The sequence below is a fragment of the Erythrolamprus reginae genome, chromosome 10 (genome assembly GCF_031021105.1).
Source record: "Erythrolamprus reginae isolate rEryReg1 chromosome 10, rEryReg1.hap1, whole genome shotgun sequence".
NCBI lineage: Eukaryota > Metazoa > Chordata > Lepidosauria > Squamata > Dipsadidae > Erythrolamprus > Erythrolamprus reginae.
In genome coordinates this window covers 5,494,139-5,512,898 of record NC_091959.1, presented here as the reverse complement: position 1 = coordinate 5,512,898, position 18,760 = coordinate 5,494,139, and the positions used below count along the sequence as shown (strand labels likewise).

The 18,760-nt window shown below is 44.6% G+C and overlaps 1 protein-coding gene across 1 annotated transcript in view; it reads right to left on the bottom strand.

Annotated features, from left to right (window-relative positions):
* Positions 1–18,415, bottom strand: part of HCN4 (hyperpolarization activated cyclic nucleotide gated potassium channel 4) — a 66,957-nt gene extending 48,542 nt beyond the window's left edge. Inside the window, exon 1 of the mRNA XM_070761944.1 lies at positions 17,637–18,415. Coding sequence (XP_070618045.1) covers positions 17,637–18,415 — 779 coding nt within the window. The remainder of the gene's footprint in view (positions 1–17,636) is intronic.
* Positions 18,416–18,760: the final 345 nt, after the last annotated feature.

The window sequence follows — 18,760 nt, the reverse complement described above, 5'->3', positions numbered from 1 at the left end:
TTTATTTATTTATATTTTGACTTCTATGCCACCCAGTCCCAATGGGACAGTACGATAATTTTTAAAAAGTCAAATATTAAATTAAAACAATAAAAAATCCATTATAAAAACCCCACAAAGTTTAAGTTTAAGTTTAATCAGATTTGTATGCCGCCCCTCTCCACGGACTCAGGGCGGCTCACAGCAATAGCAATACAATGTAAGACAAATCCAATATTTAAATTAATTTAAAAAACACCAAAAGTTAAAAACCAATCATACACACTAGCGTACCATGCATAAATTTTAAAGCCTAGGGGGAAGGAACATGTCAATTCCCCCATGCCTGACGACAGAGGTGGGTTTTAAGGAGCTTACGAAAGGCTAGGAGGGTGGGGGCAACTCTGATATCTGGGGGGAGTTGGTTCCAAAGGGTCGGGGCCGCCACAGAGAAGGCTCTTCCCCTGGGTCCCGCCAACCGACATTGTTTAGTTGACGGGACCCGGAGAACGCCAACTCTGTGGGACCTAACTGGTCGCTGGGATTCGTGCGGCAGAAGGCGGTCCCGGAGATATTCTGGTCCAGTGCCATGAAGGGCTTTATAGGTCATAACCAACACTTTGAATTGTGACCGGAAACTGATCGGCAACCAATGCAGACTGCGGAGTGTTGGTGTGACATGGGCAAATTTAGGAAAGCCCATGATAGCTCTCGCAGCTGCATTCTGCACGATCTGAAGTTTCCGAACACTTTTCAAAGGTAGCCCCATGTAGAGAGTGTTACAGTAGTTGAGCCTCGAGGTGATGAGGGCATGAGTGACTGTGAGCAGTGATTCCCGGTCCAAATAGGGCCACAACTGGTGCACCAGGCGAACCTGGGCAAATGCCCCCCTCGCCACAGCTGAAAGATGTTTCTCTAATGTGAGCTGTGGATCGAGGAGGACGCCCAAGTTGCGAACCCTCTCTGAGGGAGTTAGTGACTCCCCCACCAGGGTGATGGACGGACAGATGGAATTGTCCTTGGGAGGCAAAACCCACAACCACTCCGTCTTATCCGGGTTGAGCTTGAGTCTGTTGACACCCATCCAGACGCCAACAGCCTCCAGGCACCGGCACATCACTTCCACTGCTTCGCCAAAAACAAGAAAAATGAGGACCCAGATTGTTGGGGGCAATATGCCAATTCTGTAAACTGCTTAGGGGGCTGTAAAAGAACTATGAAGCTGTATATAGCGTATTTTTCTGTGTATAAGATGCACCTTTTTCCTCCCTAAAAGAGGCTGATAATTAGGGTGCGTCTTATACTCTGAATGTAGCTTTTTTACTGAAAGAGTAGGAGATGCTTGGAACAAACTTCCAGCAGACGTGGTTGGTCAATCCACAGTCACTGCATTTAAACATGCCTGGGATAAACATAGATCCATCCTAAGATAAAATACAGGAAATAGTATAAGGGCAGACTGGATGGACCAGGAGGTCCTTTTCTGCCATCAATCTTCTGCGTTTCAATGTTTCCATGAAACCATCTACCTAAATAATCACGGATTGCCTCTTCTGCTGCATTAATATATTTCTGCTCCAAGGGCCAAAACTGCTTTTGTCCGATGAAGAGAGCCCCAATTGGGAGAGAGAGAGGGGGGGAGGCTCAAGTCAGCAAAAGCACTTTAGCGGATTTTTGCAGCCTGCTGGAAAATTTTTGCGAGTGTAGGAAGCTTTTACGAAACGAAGCCTTACCAACATTTAACAAAATCCATCCTGGATTATTTTCTTCTGCGTTTGAGGACACTGTAATCCTCTCAAGGAAACACGACGGACCTATTTTCCCCTATAGCAGTGATGGCAAACCCTTTTATTTCGTGGGTACCAAAACCAAATGTGCACATGCTACTACGCATATGCCAGTGTCCACACTCATAAGTGTCCACACTCCAAAGACGGGCGACAAGAATGGTGGGAGGTCTTAAGCATAAAACGTATCAGGAAAGACTTAATGAACTCCATCTGTATAGTCTGGAGGACAGAAGGAAAAGGGGGGACATGATCGAAACATTTAAATATGTCAAAGGGTTAAATAAGGTCCAGGAGGGAAGTGTTTTTAATAGGAAAGTGGACACAAGAACAAGGGGACACAATCTGAAGTTAGTTGGGGGAAAGATCAAAAGCAACATGAGAAAATATTATTTCACTGAAAGTGTAGTAGATCCTTGGAACAAACTTCCAGCAGACTTGGTTGGTAAATCCACAGTAACTGAATTTAAACATGCCTGGGATAAACATAGATCCATTGTAAGATAAAATACAGGAAATAGTATAAGGGCAGACTAGATGGACCATGAGGTCTTTTTCTGCCGTCAGTCTTCTATGTTTCTATAATTCAATGCACATGGGATCCCCCCACTCACCCATTTTCTGCTTTCGAGTGAGCCTGGTGGGCCCATTTTTCACCCTCCTCAAGCTACAGACGCTTTCTTGGAGCCTGGGGGGACGAAAACGGCTTCGCTCGTCTCTCCGAAGGCCCCCCGAAGGCCGAAAATGCCCCCCCAGAGTCTCGGCACAAGCCAAAAATCACCTAGCCAGCACACACATGTGCATTGGACAACAGATTCTGGGCAACAGCTCACCTCTCGGCAAATTAATTAATTAATTAATTAATTAATTAATTTGATTTGTATGCCGCCCCTCTCCACAGACTCGGGGCAGCTAACAACAACAATAAAACAGTATATGACAATAATCCAATACTAAAAACAGTTAAAACTCCATTATAATAAAAACCAAACAGACATACAGACATACCATGAATAAAATTGTAAAGGCCTAGGGGGAAAGAGTATCTTAATCCCCCCATGCCTGGCGGCAGAGGTGGGTTTTAAGCAGCTTACGAAAGGCAAGGAGGGTGGGGGCAATTCTAATCTCTGTGGGGAGTTGGTCCCAGAGGACCGGGGCCGCCACAGAGAAGGCTCTTCCCCTGGGTCCCGCCAAGCGACATACGCCTCTATGTGCCACCTGTGGAAAGCGTGTCATAGGTTCACCATCACTGCTCCATAGCAAGGAACCACTGATAATGTCAAACATAGCCTGACCTAGCCTACTCAACATTTCAGATACCGGTTTTCCGAACTGCTCAAATTTCTGCTACCGGTTCTCCGAACTACTCAAAATCTGTGCTACGGGTTCTCATAACTACTCAAAATTTCCACTACTGATTCTCCGAGGTATCCAAAATTTCTGCTACTGGTTCTTCGAGCGACCCAAAATTCCTGCTATCAGTTCTCATAACTACTCAACATTTCTGCTATCGGTTCTCAGAACTTGTTCTGCCGGGCTCTCTATTAGGAGCCTCCCGAAAATTCAAGGGTACAAATTGCAGACACACACACGTTTGAAAATTCAAAACAATGTTCTTTATCACAAAATGCAAAATAAACTAAGCACTCTTTTTGTATTGCAAAGAGCACTCATCCCAAAACAACTGGGTAGTCTGTACAATTTCCCTTAAGCAGTCATTAAGTATTTAGCCAGCAGCTGTGGAGAAACTTCACACCCCTTCTTCTTCCAATGAAGTGAGACACATACACACACACGTTGCTCTGCTTCGGTTTCAAAGGCGTGAAAAATCAACAAAGTCCTGAAAACAGCAACACAGGATTCCTGAAGAACTGCGATCAGATACTCTTCCACAACGGCCAAACCCACACGCTGCTATTTATAGCAGCAGCCCTAATTACTGGAGCCCTACCCAAACACAGGTGGCCTCATTTTCTCTTGTAATAATCCTTCAGTTGTTGTCTCCTATGCATCACTCTACACATGCGTGGATGTGCCATTAATTCTTGTTCAGAATCCAAGGATGATACAGATGATTGATCTCCTCCTGGGCTGTCTGCCAAACTCCCCTCTTCCCTGTCACTCATGCTGCCTTGGTCAGAGGAGGCTTCGTCGGCAGATTCCATCGGGAGCAAAACAGGCCTGCGACATGTGGATGTTTTCCCCACACCCACCTGCACATTCCTTGGGGAAGGAGCTGAGCCAGAGCTAACCACAACAGAACTACTCAAAATTTCGACTACCGGTTCTCAGAACTATCCAAATTTCTGCTACCGGTTCTCCGAGCTGCTCAAAATTTCAGCTACCAGTTCTTCAAACTACTAAAATTTTCCCCTATTGGTTCTCCAGAACATGCGGTATTTCACCCCCTCCCCAAACTATCCTTGCCCCAGAGGTCAAATCCCCTCACACTACACACCTTGAGGTTTTTTGCTAAAAAAACCCCAGTGTTGTTCTGCCAAGCTTTTCAAAATTAAGCAGCGCTAGAAATGCTTCATATTGGATTTTGGTGCCTGGCTTTATATTAGTTATTGGAGAGCAGAGTCATTTTTAATTAGTATAATCTGAATATTTCAGGAGGTTGAGTTCTTTTCCTTGCCAGTTTTATACACTAAAAAACACCCAGAGCCTTAGAGCTGGTGGAACGGACGTTTAGGGAATAAATAAATGAATAAATCGATGGCTTTCCCCCTTTTTTCCCTTCTTAATCTAATGTTGCTTCCTATTCTGCAATTGTTCTTTTCTACAGCAATGTGTCACGTTTCCAGCAGAGATTGGAGCTCGACGAAAAGCATCTGAGCCTGTTTTATTTATTATTTATTATTTATTATTTATTATTTATTATTTATTATTTATTATTTATTATTTATTATTTATTATTTATTATTTATTATTTATTATTTATTATTTATTATTTATTATTTATTATTTATTATTTATTATTTATTATTTATTATTTATTATTTATTATTTATTATTTATTATTTATTATTTATTATTTATTATTTATTATTTATTATTTATTATTTATTATTTATTATTTATTGATTGATTGATTGATTGATTGATTGATTGATTCATTCATTCATTCATTTATTGGATTTGTATGCCGCCCCTCTCCGGAGACTCGGGGCATCTAACAGCAATAATAAGACAGCGTATAACAATAATCCAATACTAAAAACAATTAAAACCCATTATAATAATAATAAAAAACATACATACAGACATACCATGCATAAAATTGTAAAGGCCTAGGGGGAAAGGGTATCTCAATTCCCCCATGCCTGGCGGCAGAGGTGGGTTTTAAGCAGCTTACGAAAGGCAAGGAGGGTGGGGGCAGTTCTAATCTCTGAGGGGAGCTGGTTCCAGAGGGCCGGGGCCACCACAGAGAAGGCTCTTCCCCTGGGTTCCGCCAAGCGGCATTGTTTAGTTGACGGGACCCGGAGAAGACCCACTCTGTGGGACCTAACTGGTCACTGGGATTCGTGCAGCAGAAGGCGGTCCCGGAGACAATCTGGTCCGGTGCCATGAAGGTTCCATCTCAAAAACCTCCAAGTTACGGACAACTTGAGGGTTCCAATTTACCTCGCTGCCGGTTCAATTCCAGCTGCACCTCACCGACACACAAGCGTATGCATGTGCAGTACAAAATGACTGAAAACATTTAAAAAACTAAAAATGCCGAAAACAAAATATCGACCGCATGCACAGTGCCAGAAACATCGCTTCTGCATCTACGCAGAAGAAAAATAAATACATTTTTAAAAAATTGGGAATTTTTCCCCCCATTAATTTTAAAAAAGATGGTGGCGCCCATGGACCGGCACTGACCGATCTGGTTCGGTGATGTCATCATGATGTCACCAGCGGGCCGCTATCAATTCGGGCGAACCATCCAAACTGGGAGAAACCAACCCTTGAACTGTACATGTTAGATTTTTTAATGTGATTTTATATTTGATGTTTTTTTTAGTATTTTAAATGTTAGATTTCTTGCATTGGCTGCCAATCAGTTTCCGGTCACAATTCAAAGTGTTGGTCATGACCTTTAAAGCCCTACATGGCATGGGACCAGAATACCTCCGGAACCGCCTGCTACCGCACGAATCCCAGCGACCGATAAGGTCCCACAGAGTTGGCCTTCTCCGGGTCCCATCGACTAAACAATGTCGTTTGGCGGGCCCCAGGGGAAGAGCCTTCTCTGTGGCGGCCCCGGCCCTCTGGAACCAACTCCCCCGGGAGATTAGAACTGCCCCCACCCTCCCTGTCTTTTGTAAACTACTCAAGACTCATTTATGCCGCCAGACATGGGGGAGTTGACATATTCCTTCCCCCTAGGCCATTACAAGTTATGCATGGTATGTCTGTGTGTATGTTTGGTTTTATTATAAGGGTTTTTAGTTGTTTTATTAATTGGATTTCTACATGCTGGTTTTATCATTGTTGTTAGCCGCCCCGAGTCTGCGGAGAGGGGTGGCATACAAATCCAATAAGTAAGTAAGTAAGTAAGTAAGTAAGTAAGTAAGTAAGTAAGTAAGTAAGTAAGTAAGTAAGTAAGTAAGTAAGTACGGTAAGTAAGTAAGTAAGTAAGTAAGTAAGTAAGTAAGTAACTAAGTAAGTAAGTAAGTAAGTAAGTAAGTAAGTAAGTAAGTAAGTAAGTAAGTAAGTAAGTAAATAGATGATTGATAGATAGATAGATAGATAGATAGATAGATAGATAGATAGATAGATAGATAGATATTTTGTATTTGTCTTGTTGTAAGCCACCCTGAGTCTCAGGAGATGGGTGGCATAGAAATATAGCAAATAAGTATGGTAAGTAAGAAAGTACGTAAATAAATACTGCAATGCAAAACAAACACTTGAAAACAACAACAACCGCATGAGGAAAACGGAGGACTTGACGCTGAGAGGCGTGTGGGCGGTATTGTATCTTGGCAATTGTTGCCCAAATATTGAGTAATGCATGTGGAACTCGCTGGCTGAACTATTCCTGGAGAAATTTGGAGAAGCTCTCTCCAGATTCTTTAAAGATTGCAAAGAATAGAATAGAATTCTTTATTGGCCAAGTGGGATTGGACACACAAGGGATTCGTCTTTGGTGCATCTGCTCTCCAGGTACATAAAAAGACAAGATACATTGGTCAAGAATTACAAGGTGCAACACTTAAACATAAAAACATAGAAGATTGACGGCAGAAAAAGACCTCCTAGTCCATCTAGTCTGCCCTTATACTATTTCCTGTATTTCATCTTAGGATGGATCTATGTTTATCCCAGGCAGGTTTAAATTCAGTTCCTGTGGATTGACCAACCACGTCTGCTGGAAGTTTGTTCCAAGCATCTACTCCTCTTTCAGTGAAATAATATTTTCTCATGTTACTTCTAATCCTTCCCCCAAATAACCTGATTGTGTCCCCTTGTTCTTGTGTTCACTTTCCTATTAAAAACACTTCCCTCCTGAACCTTATTTAACCCTTGAACCTATTTAAATGTTTCGATCATGTCCCCCCTTTTCCTTCTGTCCTCCAGACTATACAGATTGAGTTCATTAAGTCTTTCCTGATACGTTTTATGCTTAAGACCTTCCACCATTTTTGTAGCCTGTCTTTGATCCGTTCAATTTTGTCAATATCTTTTTGTAGGTGAGGTCTCCAGAACTGAACACAGTATTCCAGATGTGGTCTCACCAGCGCTCTATACAGCGGGGTCACCATCTCCCTCTTCCTGCTTGTTATACCTCTAGCTATGCAGCCAAGCATTCATGTATATAAACACTGTTATTTTTTTATTTTTTATTTTATTTATTACATTTGTATGCTGTCCCTCTCTCTAGACTCGGGGCGGCTCACAGCAGTAATAGAAAAACAATATACAATACAAATCTAATAATTAAAACTATATTATATTTATTGTCTTTATATTTATATCTTTATATTATCTTTATATTTATAGGTTATATCTTTGTATACCTCCAACATTTTTGTAATAATAATAATAATAATAATAATAATAATAATAATAATAATAATAATAATAATTATTATTATTTATTAGATTTGTATGCCACCCTCTCCAAAGACTCGGGGCAGCTCACAACAACAATAAACAGTGCAGAACAAATCCAATAATGAAAACTAAAGCTAAAAACCCACAATCATTTAAAAACACTCAATACTACGCAACCCAGTCAATACTACCCCATGTAGCCCGTCTTTGGACCCGTTCAAAGCTCCGTTGTGTTGCATGCTTGCAGAGACCTCATCTGGGCCAACAAAACCCACATACGGACAACCGTGCCAAGCCAGAATGGAACACCAAGTTTATGAAAATTGGCACGGGACTCCCTATTAACATAAGGGCACATGGTGATGCTTCCTCAGCCGTCAACAAACATTGTGTGTTTTGCCATTTGGAAGTCAAAGAAACAGAGAAACAAAAGCAAATATATTGTGAGCCTCGGTGGCGCAGTGGTTAGAGTGCAATCCTGCAAGCGACATCTGCTGATCACCGGCTGCCAGCAGTTTGGCAGATCGAATCTCAGTAGGCTCAAGGTTGACTCAGCCTTCCATCCTTCCCAGGTGGGTCAAATGTGGACCCAGATTTTTGGGGGCAAGAGGCTGACTCTATAAACCGCTTAGAGAGGGCTGGAAGTGGTAGATAAGTCTAAATGCGATTGCTAAATAAGAGTTGGGAGTTCATCTCTGGTTCTGAGTTCTAGAGAGTAAGGGAGGTCACCTTGCCAAGAGATGTCCAGGTTGCTCTTGAGTGGACAGAGCATTTCTCAAGACCAGGACGTCCAGAGAGCAAATGAAAAAAGCAGCTCAGGCAGATTAACTTCCAAATTCGCTGAACTGGAAGGAGGAGAAGGAATGTGCTTTTTTTCAGCACACCTTTTCGCCTTTTTGAAAAAGGTGTGTTTCCCCCCCCCAAAAAAAGTTGACTTGTCTTTATTTGTTTTTTTCCCTCCAAGATGTTTCGCGTCTCATCCAAAAAGCTTCTTCGGTCTGAGTGAATGGTGGGTAATGGAAGGATTTATTCTTCCATGCTCCAGTCAAAATCCTTCCTTCCTTCCTTCCCTCCCTCCTTCCCTCTCTCCTTTTCCTTCCCTCTCTGTTTTCCTTCCTTTCCCTCCCCCTTCCTTCCTTTCCTTTGTCTTCCTTCTTTCCCCTCCCTCTTCCCCCTTCCTTCCTTCCTTCCTTCCCTCCCTCTCTCCCACCCTCTTTCTCTCTCTCCCTCCTCCATCTTCCACCTTTCCTTCTTTCCTTCATTTATTATAAACGCCTTCATTCCTCAATTAAAAAAAAAACGAGAGCAGTTCCCAATGGCACAGGCTATTAAATTATTTGAAAATCAACCATCGGGGCCTGTCAAACACAGCCCCAACCGCCAGTGGGCAAGGAGAGAAGTCACCTTGGTAGGGAGCTGAGTTATCAGGGCTGTTAAGATGGAGACAAGAAGCCTTGAGAATGCGGCCTTATCGGGTTTAGGGAAGATAAAACTTTCCCCATTTAGAGAAGCTGGGAAGCCTTCCTAGACCTCCTTGGCCAAGGCTATCGGCTTCTCTGCGTCTGTTGACCAAATATGCAGAGTGTGAACATTGAAAGAGAAGATAGGAAGTCTGAGGAACACCTCCTGTCTCAGCCCTGCCCACCAGCAGGGTCTCCAGCGTGGGGTGGGTGGGTGTTACGACTCCCATAGAGCCCAGACAAACCGAGTGATGGAAGAGAGCTGGAATTTAAACATGGCTGAGGACCAGACTGTTTATGGGACCATCTCTTGCAGCGTCCTTCCCAGAGAATAATGAGATTTCGCGGGGTTGGCCTTCTCCAGGTCCCGTCGACTAAGCAATGCTTCCTTCCTTCTCCACCTTCTCCTTCCTTCCTTCTTTCCCCCCTCCCGTTCCTTCCCTCCCTCTTTCCTTCCCTCTCTGTTTTCCTTCCTTCCCCTCCCTCTCCCTCTTCCTTCCTTCACTCCCTCTGACTTCCTTCCTCCTTCTCCTCCCCCTCCCTTCCTCTTCTTTCCTTCTTTTCTTCCTTTCCCTTCCTTCCTTCCCCACCTTCTTCCTTCCTCCCTTCCCTTCCCCCTCCCCTTCCTTCCCTCCTTCTTTCCTTCCCCGTTTTTCTTCCTTCCCCTCCGTCTCCCCCTTCCTTCCTTCCTTCCTTCCTTCCTTCCGTCTTCCCTTTCCTTCCCCCTCTCCTTCTTTCCCCTTTTCTTTCCTTCCCCCTCTATTTTACTTCCTTCCCCTCCGTCTCCCCCTTCCTTCCTTCCTTCCTTCCCCCCTTCTTTCTTCCCCGTTTTTCTTCCTTCCCCTCCATCTCCCCCTTCCTTCCTTCCTTCCCTCCTTCCCCTCCCTCCTTCCTTCCCTCTGTCTTCCTTCCTTCCCTCCTTTCTTCCCTCTCTGTCTTCCTTCCTTCCTCCCTTCCTCCCCACCCTGCTGGCTTTCAGGGCGGGACTCGAAATCAGAGTCTCTCACTCTCTAGCCTGGTGCTCGAACCCCTAGTCCAAACTACCTTCCTGGTCTTCAGCCGCTGTGGCGTTTTGAGCAAGGCCCTTTCCCCCAACGGAAACAATGATCTGAAGCAACTTCGCTGCGTGTTGAGAGAAGGCACGCCCAATAGCTGCATCCCCCATGCAAAAAACAACGACAACGCAGATTAATTTCAACTCCATTTCAACTAAATAAACAATAGATACTTTCCCAAATTCTCCATTGGGGACGCTCAGTTAATGATAGCAATGCTAACGGCTGTTTTAAAGAGCCAGTTTGGGAATCTACTTAAAAAAAATTAAACTACTCAGAAAAGTTGCAGACGCTCCATTCTGGATCACAGGAGCTGATATAAGGGAGGTGGCTGGGATAAAGCAGCCACCCAGATTTCAAATTCCCTTTTTCCTCCCTAAAAGAGGCTGATAATTTTGGGTGCATCTTATACTCTGAATGTAGCTTTTTTTCCAGTCCTAACTAGCTGCTAACAATCTTCCCAGCTCTTACCTTGCAGGCTCTTTCATTGTTACTCTCTGCGAAGAATGTTTTCCAAGGCCTAAGTCTTTGCAGGGCTTTTTTTCATTACTCTAACTTGCTCTGAGTAAGTTTCTTTCCAGCCCTAACCGGGTGCTAACGATGTTCCCAGCTCTTACCAGCTTGCAAGCCCTTTCATTGTTACTCTCTGCAAATAATAATATTTTCCAAGCCCTAAGTCTTTGCAGGGTTTTTTCCATTGCTCTACTTGCTCCGACTGTTTCTTTCCAGGTGCTAAAAATGTTCCCAGCTCTTACTGGCTTGCAAGCCCTTTCATTGTTACTCTCTGCAAATAATAATATTTTCCAAGCCCTAAGTCTTTGCAGGGTTTTTTCCATTGCTCTACTTGCTCCGACTGTTTCTTTCCAGGTGCTAAAAATGTTCCCAGCTCTTACTGGCTTGCAAGCCCTTTCATTGTTACTCTCTCAGAATATTTTTTTTAAAAAAATCCTTAACCAGGGGATAAAATAATGTGCTGAAGCTGACCAGACTAAGAATACTAGCTAGATGAATACCTGGTAAGCAGATTCTTTCCCCTATTTTCATCCCCCCAAAACTAAGGTGTGTCTTCCAGTGCATCTTTGAAAAATACGATAGTTGGAGTAAGGTGCTAGTAGACTTCTGATCCAGGGGGTTATTCCAGAGATTATTCCTATGGCCATATCTATGGGTCCTGTTAGTAAAGGGCACTGAGAGTTGCTTCTAATGTGTCTCACGTTTAGAACTAAGACGCCTTAAACAAGATCTAAGTATTGCCCACAAGATCATATGCTGCAACGTCCTGCCTGTCAGCGACTACTTCAGCTTCAACCACAACAACACAAGAGCACACAACAGATTTAAACTCAATATTAACCGCTTCAAACTTGAGTGTAAAAAATATGACTTCAGTAACTGAGTTGTCGAAGCATGGAACTCATTGCCGGACACCATAGTGTCATCCCCAAACCCCCAAAACTTTACCCTTAGATTATCTAGGGTTGACCTATCCAGATTCCTAAGAGGTCAGTAAGGGGCGAGTACAAGTGCACTAGAGTGCCTTCCGTCCCCTGTCCTATTGCTCTCCTATATCTCCTATACCTTTCTTTTATTCCTATATCTCTTCTTCTATTCTTTCATTGATATGTTCTATTACTATACCTTCTTTTCTATAATTTCTTAGATACATTTTACTATGAGCATCTCCTCTATAACCTTCATCATGTATTTTACTATGTGTATATAGATGTACACCCACTAAAACCCTCATTGTGTATTGGACAAAATAAATAAAATAAATAAATAAATAAAGTTTGGGTTACACCTTTGATCCTTTTGGTCCATCAAACCTGGAGAGGAAAGAACTTTGGAACATTAAGAAGCTTTGTCACTCTCTGTGAGTAACTAGACATTTCCAGGAGGACTTCAAAGGCTTTGGACAACGAGCAAGTTTCAAAGCCTTTCTGAATATGCGTGATTTTATTTTTTTTTTTTGCTCTCACGGCTGCTAATAACTGGTGGTGATTAATATCCCTTATGAATGTGACCTATTGCCTTTTAAATTCTCCACCCAGAGCTGCAATCAGTCTAGTCCACGGCAAGGAATTCCAGTCGCTAATTCCAGAGGTGTTTTCTGAGTTCTGCCATCAGCTAAAAGCATGGCCATCATTTCACCTTGATATACAGTGGTCCCCCTACCTACAAGCCTCTACTTACAAACTTTTCTAGATAAGAACCGGGTGTTCAAGATTTTTTTTGCCTCTTCTCAAGAACCATTTTCCACTTATAAGCCCGAGCCTCCGAAATTGTAACCAGAAAAGACAGAGAGAAGCCTCTGTGGGGCCTCTTTAGGAATCTCCTGGGAGGAAACAGGGCCAGAAAAGGCAGGGAGAAGCCTATGTGGGGCCTCTCTAGGAATCTCCTGGGAGGAAACAGGGCTGGAAAAGGCAGGGAGAAGCCTCTGTGGGGCCTCTCTAGGAATCTCCTGGGAGGAAACAGACCAGAAAAGGCAGGGAATAGCCTCTGTGGGGCCTCTCTAGGAATCTCCTGGGAGGAAACAGGGCCAGAAAAGGCAGGGAATAGCCTCTGTGGGGCCTCTCTAGGAATCTCCTGGGAGGAAACAGGGCCAGAAAAGGCAGGGAATAGCCTCTGTGGGGCCTCTCTAGGAATCTCCTGGGAGGAAACAGGGCCTCCACCTTCCCTGTGGTTTCCCCAATTGCACACATTATTTGCTTTTAAATTGATTGCTATGGGAAAAATCGCTTCTTCTTACAAACTTTTCTAGAACCTGGTCAGGGAACGAATTTAGTTCGTAAACAGAGGTACCACTGCATATCTCAAAGAACGACTGTATTAAATGACAATCACAGTTGAAAGAGATCAAACAGGAAAGGTGAAGAAATCCACGGAATACTTTATCACGTGCTTCATTTCTTAAACCCCCAAAGTCATCTCCTTCTCTTTCAGCTTACAATATTAAAAGCCCTGGACGCATGTTTTTAATTTTTGGCAAACTTGTTGGGTAAGCCGATTGTAATTAAAATCAACATTATCGGGCTCTCAATTGCACGCTAAACCATCCTTTATGGCCTGGAAAATTGGACTCCACAGCATAAGGTTGCTTTGCAACCAGGTAATTCTACTTTTTAAAAATAATTAACTCCTCCTAAGGTTTTCTGGGGCTCAGACCACTGAATGGGGGAAAAAAAGGAGAGGAGAAAAAAAATAAAACACCATCAAAGTTATGTTTGGCCATTTCTTTCCTCTTAATGTCCTGGGAGATTTAGTTTGTCTGTTGAGCAAAAACAAAACAAGATGAAACAGAAGTCTAAGAAAGAAAGAAAGGAAGGAAGGAAGGAAGGAAGGAAGGAAAGGAAGGAAGGAAAGAAAGGAAGAAAGGAAAGAAAGAAAGGAAGGAAGGAAAGAAAGAAAGGAAAGAAAGAAAGAAAGAAAGGAAAGAAAGAAAGGAAAGAAAGAAAGGAAGGAAGGAAAGAAAGAAAGAAAGAAAGAAAGAAAGAAAGAAATTATCAAACAAAATTAAAGACACTCAAATGCTAGACAAGGAATAATGGATGGAAAATGATCCAGGAGAGATAACAACCTGGAAATTTTCTCACAGTGAGAACGATCCACCCATGGAACCGAAGTTGCCTTCAGAAGTTGTGGGAGATTCATTCTTGGAGGCTTTGAAGAAGAAACTGGACTGTCATCTGTCAGAAATGGTGTAAGGTCTCCTGCTTGGGCAGGGGGTTGGACTAGATGACCTACAAGATCCCTTCCAACTCTGTTAATGTTGATGCTTGTCTATGATGATATTTGTACCAGGACTTTAATTAAATGTTGTACCTTATGATTGTTGATGAACTTATCTTTTCTTTTATGTACACCGAAAGCAGATGCACCAAGACAAAATTTCTTGTGTGTCCAATCACACTTGGCTAATAAATAATTCTATTCTATTCTATTCTATTCTACATTCCAATATTCTACTCTACTCTACTCTATTCTATATTATTTATTCCATTCCATTCCATTCTATTCTACATTCCAATATTCTATTCTATTCCACTCTACTCTACTCTATTCTATTCTATCTTATTTATTCCATTCCATTCTATTTTACATTCCAATATTCTACTCTACTCTACTCTACTCTATTCTATCTTATTTATTCCATTCCATTCCATTCTATTCTACATTCCAATATTCTACTCTACTCTACTCTAATCTATTCTATCCTATTTATTCCATTCCATTCTATTCTACATTCCAATATTCTATTCTACTCTACTCTACTCCACTCCACTCCACTCCATTCCACACCACTCAATTCTATTCTATAGAGATGGGCAAGGAATGAATCTCTCTTTAATTTCACAATGAAAATATCTCCATGGTTGACCAAAGCTTGCCTTAAATATAGGTAGTCCTGGACTTATGACCACAACTAGGGTCAAAATTTCCATTATTAAGCAAGGCAATGAAGTGGATCACTCCCAATTTAATGACCTTTTTGTCACAGTCATTAAGCGAATCATGTCCCTTGCGAAGCAGATCCAGCAGGAGGGGTTGAATTGTGGAACTGGAAGGAACCAAATATATTGGACAAGCGGATGGGAGGAAAATTGAATGGGTCTTATTGGATGTCTGGGTTTCAGCATAAGAGCCCCAGTGTGCCTACCATCCCTGTCCAATTGGTCCTTCTTATCAGTACCAAACCCATGTACAGTATGTAAACAATGTTATAGCTATGCATATTGCAAAGACGTACTTGACAAATGAAAATAATAATAATAATAATTCCCCGGCCAGCATGCTCATAAACTTTTAAGATGGGCGGACTTCAACTCCCAGAATTCCACAGCCAGCATCGGGCATTTCCTCACCCAGGGATTCTGGGAGTTGAAGTCCACAAGTCTTAAAGTTGCCAAGGTTGGAGACCCCTGATCTATTCTCTCTCCTTATCTCATTTATCTTTTCTTCCTTTCAAATATGTTCACCTATACTTTTATATCTTTTCTTCTATTCTTTTCTTTATTTATATTATTACATATCTATTCTCTTCAATGTGTATTATGTATTGGATGAAATAAATAAATAAATGAATGAATGAATGAATGAATAAATAAATAAATAAATAAATAAATATACCACATTACAGAAAACCCATCCAACCTCTCAATTGTCTTCCTCCCTCCTGTTTATCCCTCCCGCTGTGTTTTTTCTCTCCCGCCCCACAAGGCCTTTTCCCCTTGTCTCTCCCCACCCACTTTTCACTAGAGGAATGCAGAGAAGGTTCTGCCCACCCTGGATTAAGTTTTTCAGCGGGATTAATGGATTCATTTTTGACGGGAGAATCCGATTCAAGTCTTTTCCCCTGCTCCCCGAGAACATCACTCTTTCTCCCAGCCGAGCCCACTTTGCAGGGTTGTCAGGAAGTTAAGAGTTCAATTAAGAGCCGGGTTGGCGCAGTGGTTGGTTAGAGTTGCAGCACTGAAGGCTACTTTAGCTAACTGTTAGCTTGTTCAGCAGTTCAAATCTCACCACCGGCTCAAGGTTGACTCAGCCTTCCATCCTTCGGAGATGGGTAAAATGAGGGCCCAGATTGTTGTGGGGAAGAGGCTGATTCTGCAAACTGCTTAGAGAGGGCTGTAAAAGCACTATGAAGTGGTATATAAGTGCTATTGGTTCCTTCCTTCCACCCCTCTCCTTCCTTCCTTCCTTCCTTCCTTCCTTCCTTCCTTCCTTCCTTCCTCTCCTTCCTTCCTTCCTTCCTCTCCTTCCTTCCTTCCCTCCTTCCTTCCCTCTCCTTCCTTCCTTCCCTCCCAGTGGTGAGAACACAGCATTGCAGGCTAACTCTGCCCACTACCAGCAGTTCAATTTTCACGAAGTTCAACATTGACCCATCCTTCCATCCTTCCAAGGTGGATCAAATGAGGACCTAGACTGTTGGGGGAAAGAGGCTGATTCTGTAAACCACTTAGAGAGGGCTGTAAAAGCACTATGAATCGGTATGTAAGTCTAAGTGTTATTGCTAATCCACCCTAATTCAGTCACCACCCTGATTTATGGGTGGAGTAAATTCACCTGATCGAGCAACCTTAAGTCTCCGGTTAAGACGAAACTCAAGAATCAAGCGAGCCCTTTTCCAGCCAATAACTTTAATGAAAAGTGGGGTATGAGTTTGAATGGGGGGAAAAACAGTCCCCTAATTTCTAATTTTCCCCCTTGAATGTCAGGACAGACAGACCGGGTTCAAACTAAACTTGGCCAATGTTGCAAAAGACATCCGAAGTATGTCCAGTTTAAAGAAAAGAAGGACCACCAGGGGAGACAGGACAGTAGTCTTCCAATATCTCAGGGGTTGCCAAAGCACCTGAGGGTAGAACAAGAAGCAATGGGTGGAAACTAAACAAGGAGAGAAGCAATTTAGAACTAAGGAGAAATTGCCTGACAGTTGGAACAATTAATAAGTGAAGCAGCTTTCCTCCAGAAGTTGTGAATGCCCCAACGCTGAAAATTTTAAAGAAGATATTAGATGACCATTTGTCTGAAGTGGTATAGAATTTCCTGCCTGATCAGGGGGTTGAACTTGAAGACCTCCAAGCTCCCTTCTAACTCTACTGCTGTACCCTACCCTACCCTACCCTACTCTAATCCACCCCACTCCACTCCATTTTATTCCATTCTATATTCTATTCTATTCTGTTCTGTTTTGTTTGGTTGGAAGCTTTTAAGAAGATGTTGGATAACCATTTGTCTGAAGTGGTGTAGGGTTTCCTGCCTAAGCAGGGGGTTGGACTAGAAGACCTCCAAGGTCCCTTCTAACTCTACTGCTCTATTCTATTCTATTCTATTCTACTCTAGTCAAGTCTAGTGTAGTATTTCTACTGTTATTTCTATTCTATTCTATTCTACTCTAGTCAAGTCTAGTGTAGTATTTCTACTTCTGTTATTTCTATTCTATTCTATTCAAGTCAAGTCAAGTCTAGTCTAGTCTAGTCTAGTATTTCTACTTCTATTATTTCTATTCTATTCTATTCTCTCATCCTTTCATGAATTGGATGTTCCATGCCAACTGTCTCTAAATGAGAGTGACCTTAGCACAGTATGGCCCAAACACATCACACCTGGCAATCCCCTGGCAAAATTGGTCGGTATGATAACCGTTGCGGTGTAGGGTTTCCTGCCTAAGCAGGGGGTTGGACTAGAAGACCTCCACGGCCCCTTCCAACTCTTGCTGCTGTTATTATTAAGTGCCCACGAGCAACACGCCCAGTTTCCCGGCCGGCCGCTTCGCTCCGGATTCCCCGCCTGCCTTGGGGTACCTGAAGTCGCTGTAAGGGTGGATGATCCAGAAGCCGGCCGACTTGACCCTCTCCTGCTCCCGCTCCACCGCCTTCTGGCTGCCGAACATCCGCAGGGAGAACTTGTTCACGCCGGGCTGCAGCAGAGCCCCGAACTGGCGCTGCATGAAGCCGGCTTGGCCCAGCCGGAGCTCGTCGTCCGGGCTGATCTGCTCCCCCGACGCCCCGCCGGCGCCTTCCACCTTCACGAAGGCCGCGTCGGGCGGCGCGTCCTGGCGGGGAGCGGCCCCCGGGGGGGAGGAAGAGGAAGAGGAGGCGGCGGCGGCCGCGGGGAGCTCGCCCAGGCCCGGCGGGCTGCGCTCGTCGCCCGGGGAGGCGGCTTCGCCTTCCAGGCCGATCAGCCGGCGCCCTTCGGCCGAGTCGTGCGGGTGGCGGCCGGCCAGGGAGGAGCGGCTGCCCTTCAGGCGCCGACAGTCGCCGTTGGTGCTGCTCTTGGCGCCGGGCCGGCCGAGCCCGACGCCCGACGTCTCTGCGCTCTCCGCGGGGCCGCTGTCCGGGGCTCTGGATGCCGCGCAGGGCCTCGACGGGTCCGCGGCCGTGGCTCCCGGGGCGGCCGAAGGAGAGAGCGGGTGCAGGCGGATGCTCTTGCGCCGGGCATCTTTGCAGCCTCCTCCTCCTCCACCACCACCACCTCCGCCTTCCTCCTCCTCTTCCTCCTCGTCCATCAGCGAGGCTTTGGGCGCGATCTGCGGCGGGAGGCTGTAGAGCCGCTTGCGCATCGACGGCGGCAAGCGGTCCATGGCGGGGTCCCTGCGGAGGGCGGTGGGCGCAGCTTGGAGGGCGGCGGGGACGCGCAGAGGAGACCCGGCTGGGCCAACCTGCCTCTTCTCCTTCTCTTCCTTCTCCTCCCCGCCGGCCGGCCGGCCCCCCACCGGCGCCAGGCTCAAGGGGCGGCCGCCAGCTGCCCGGACGCCGCGCTCGTCATCTCCTGGCCGGCTGGGGTGCTGCTTGCAAGGGGGTCCCCGCCGGACGAGGGCCGTGGAGCCGAGCTCTCCAGGGAAGCCGCCCCTTCCTTCCTCCTCCTCTCCCTCCGGACTCAGGGGGCGGCCTGAGCGGGGCTGCTGCTGGGCCGCCGCCGCCTCCAG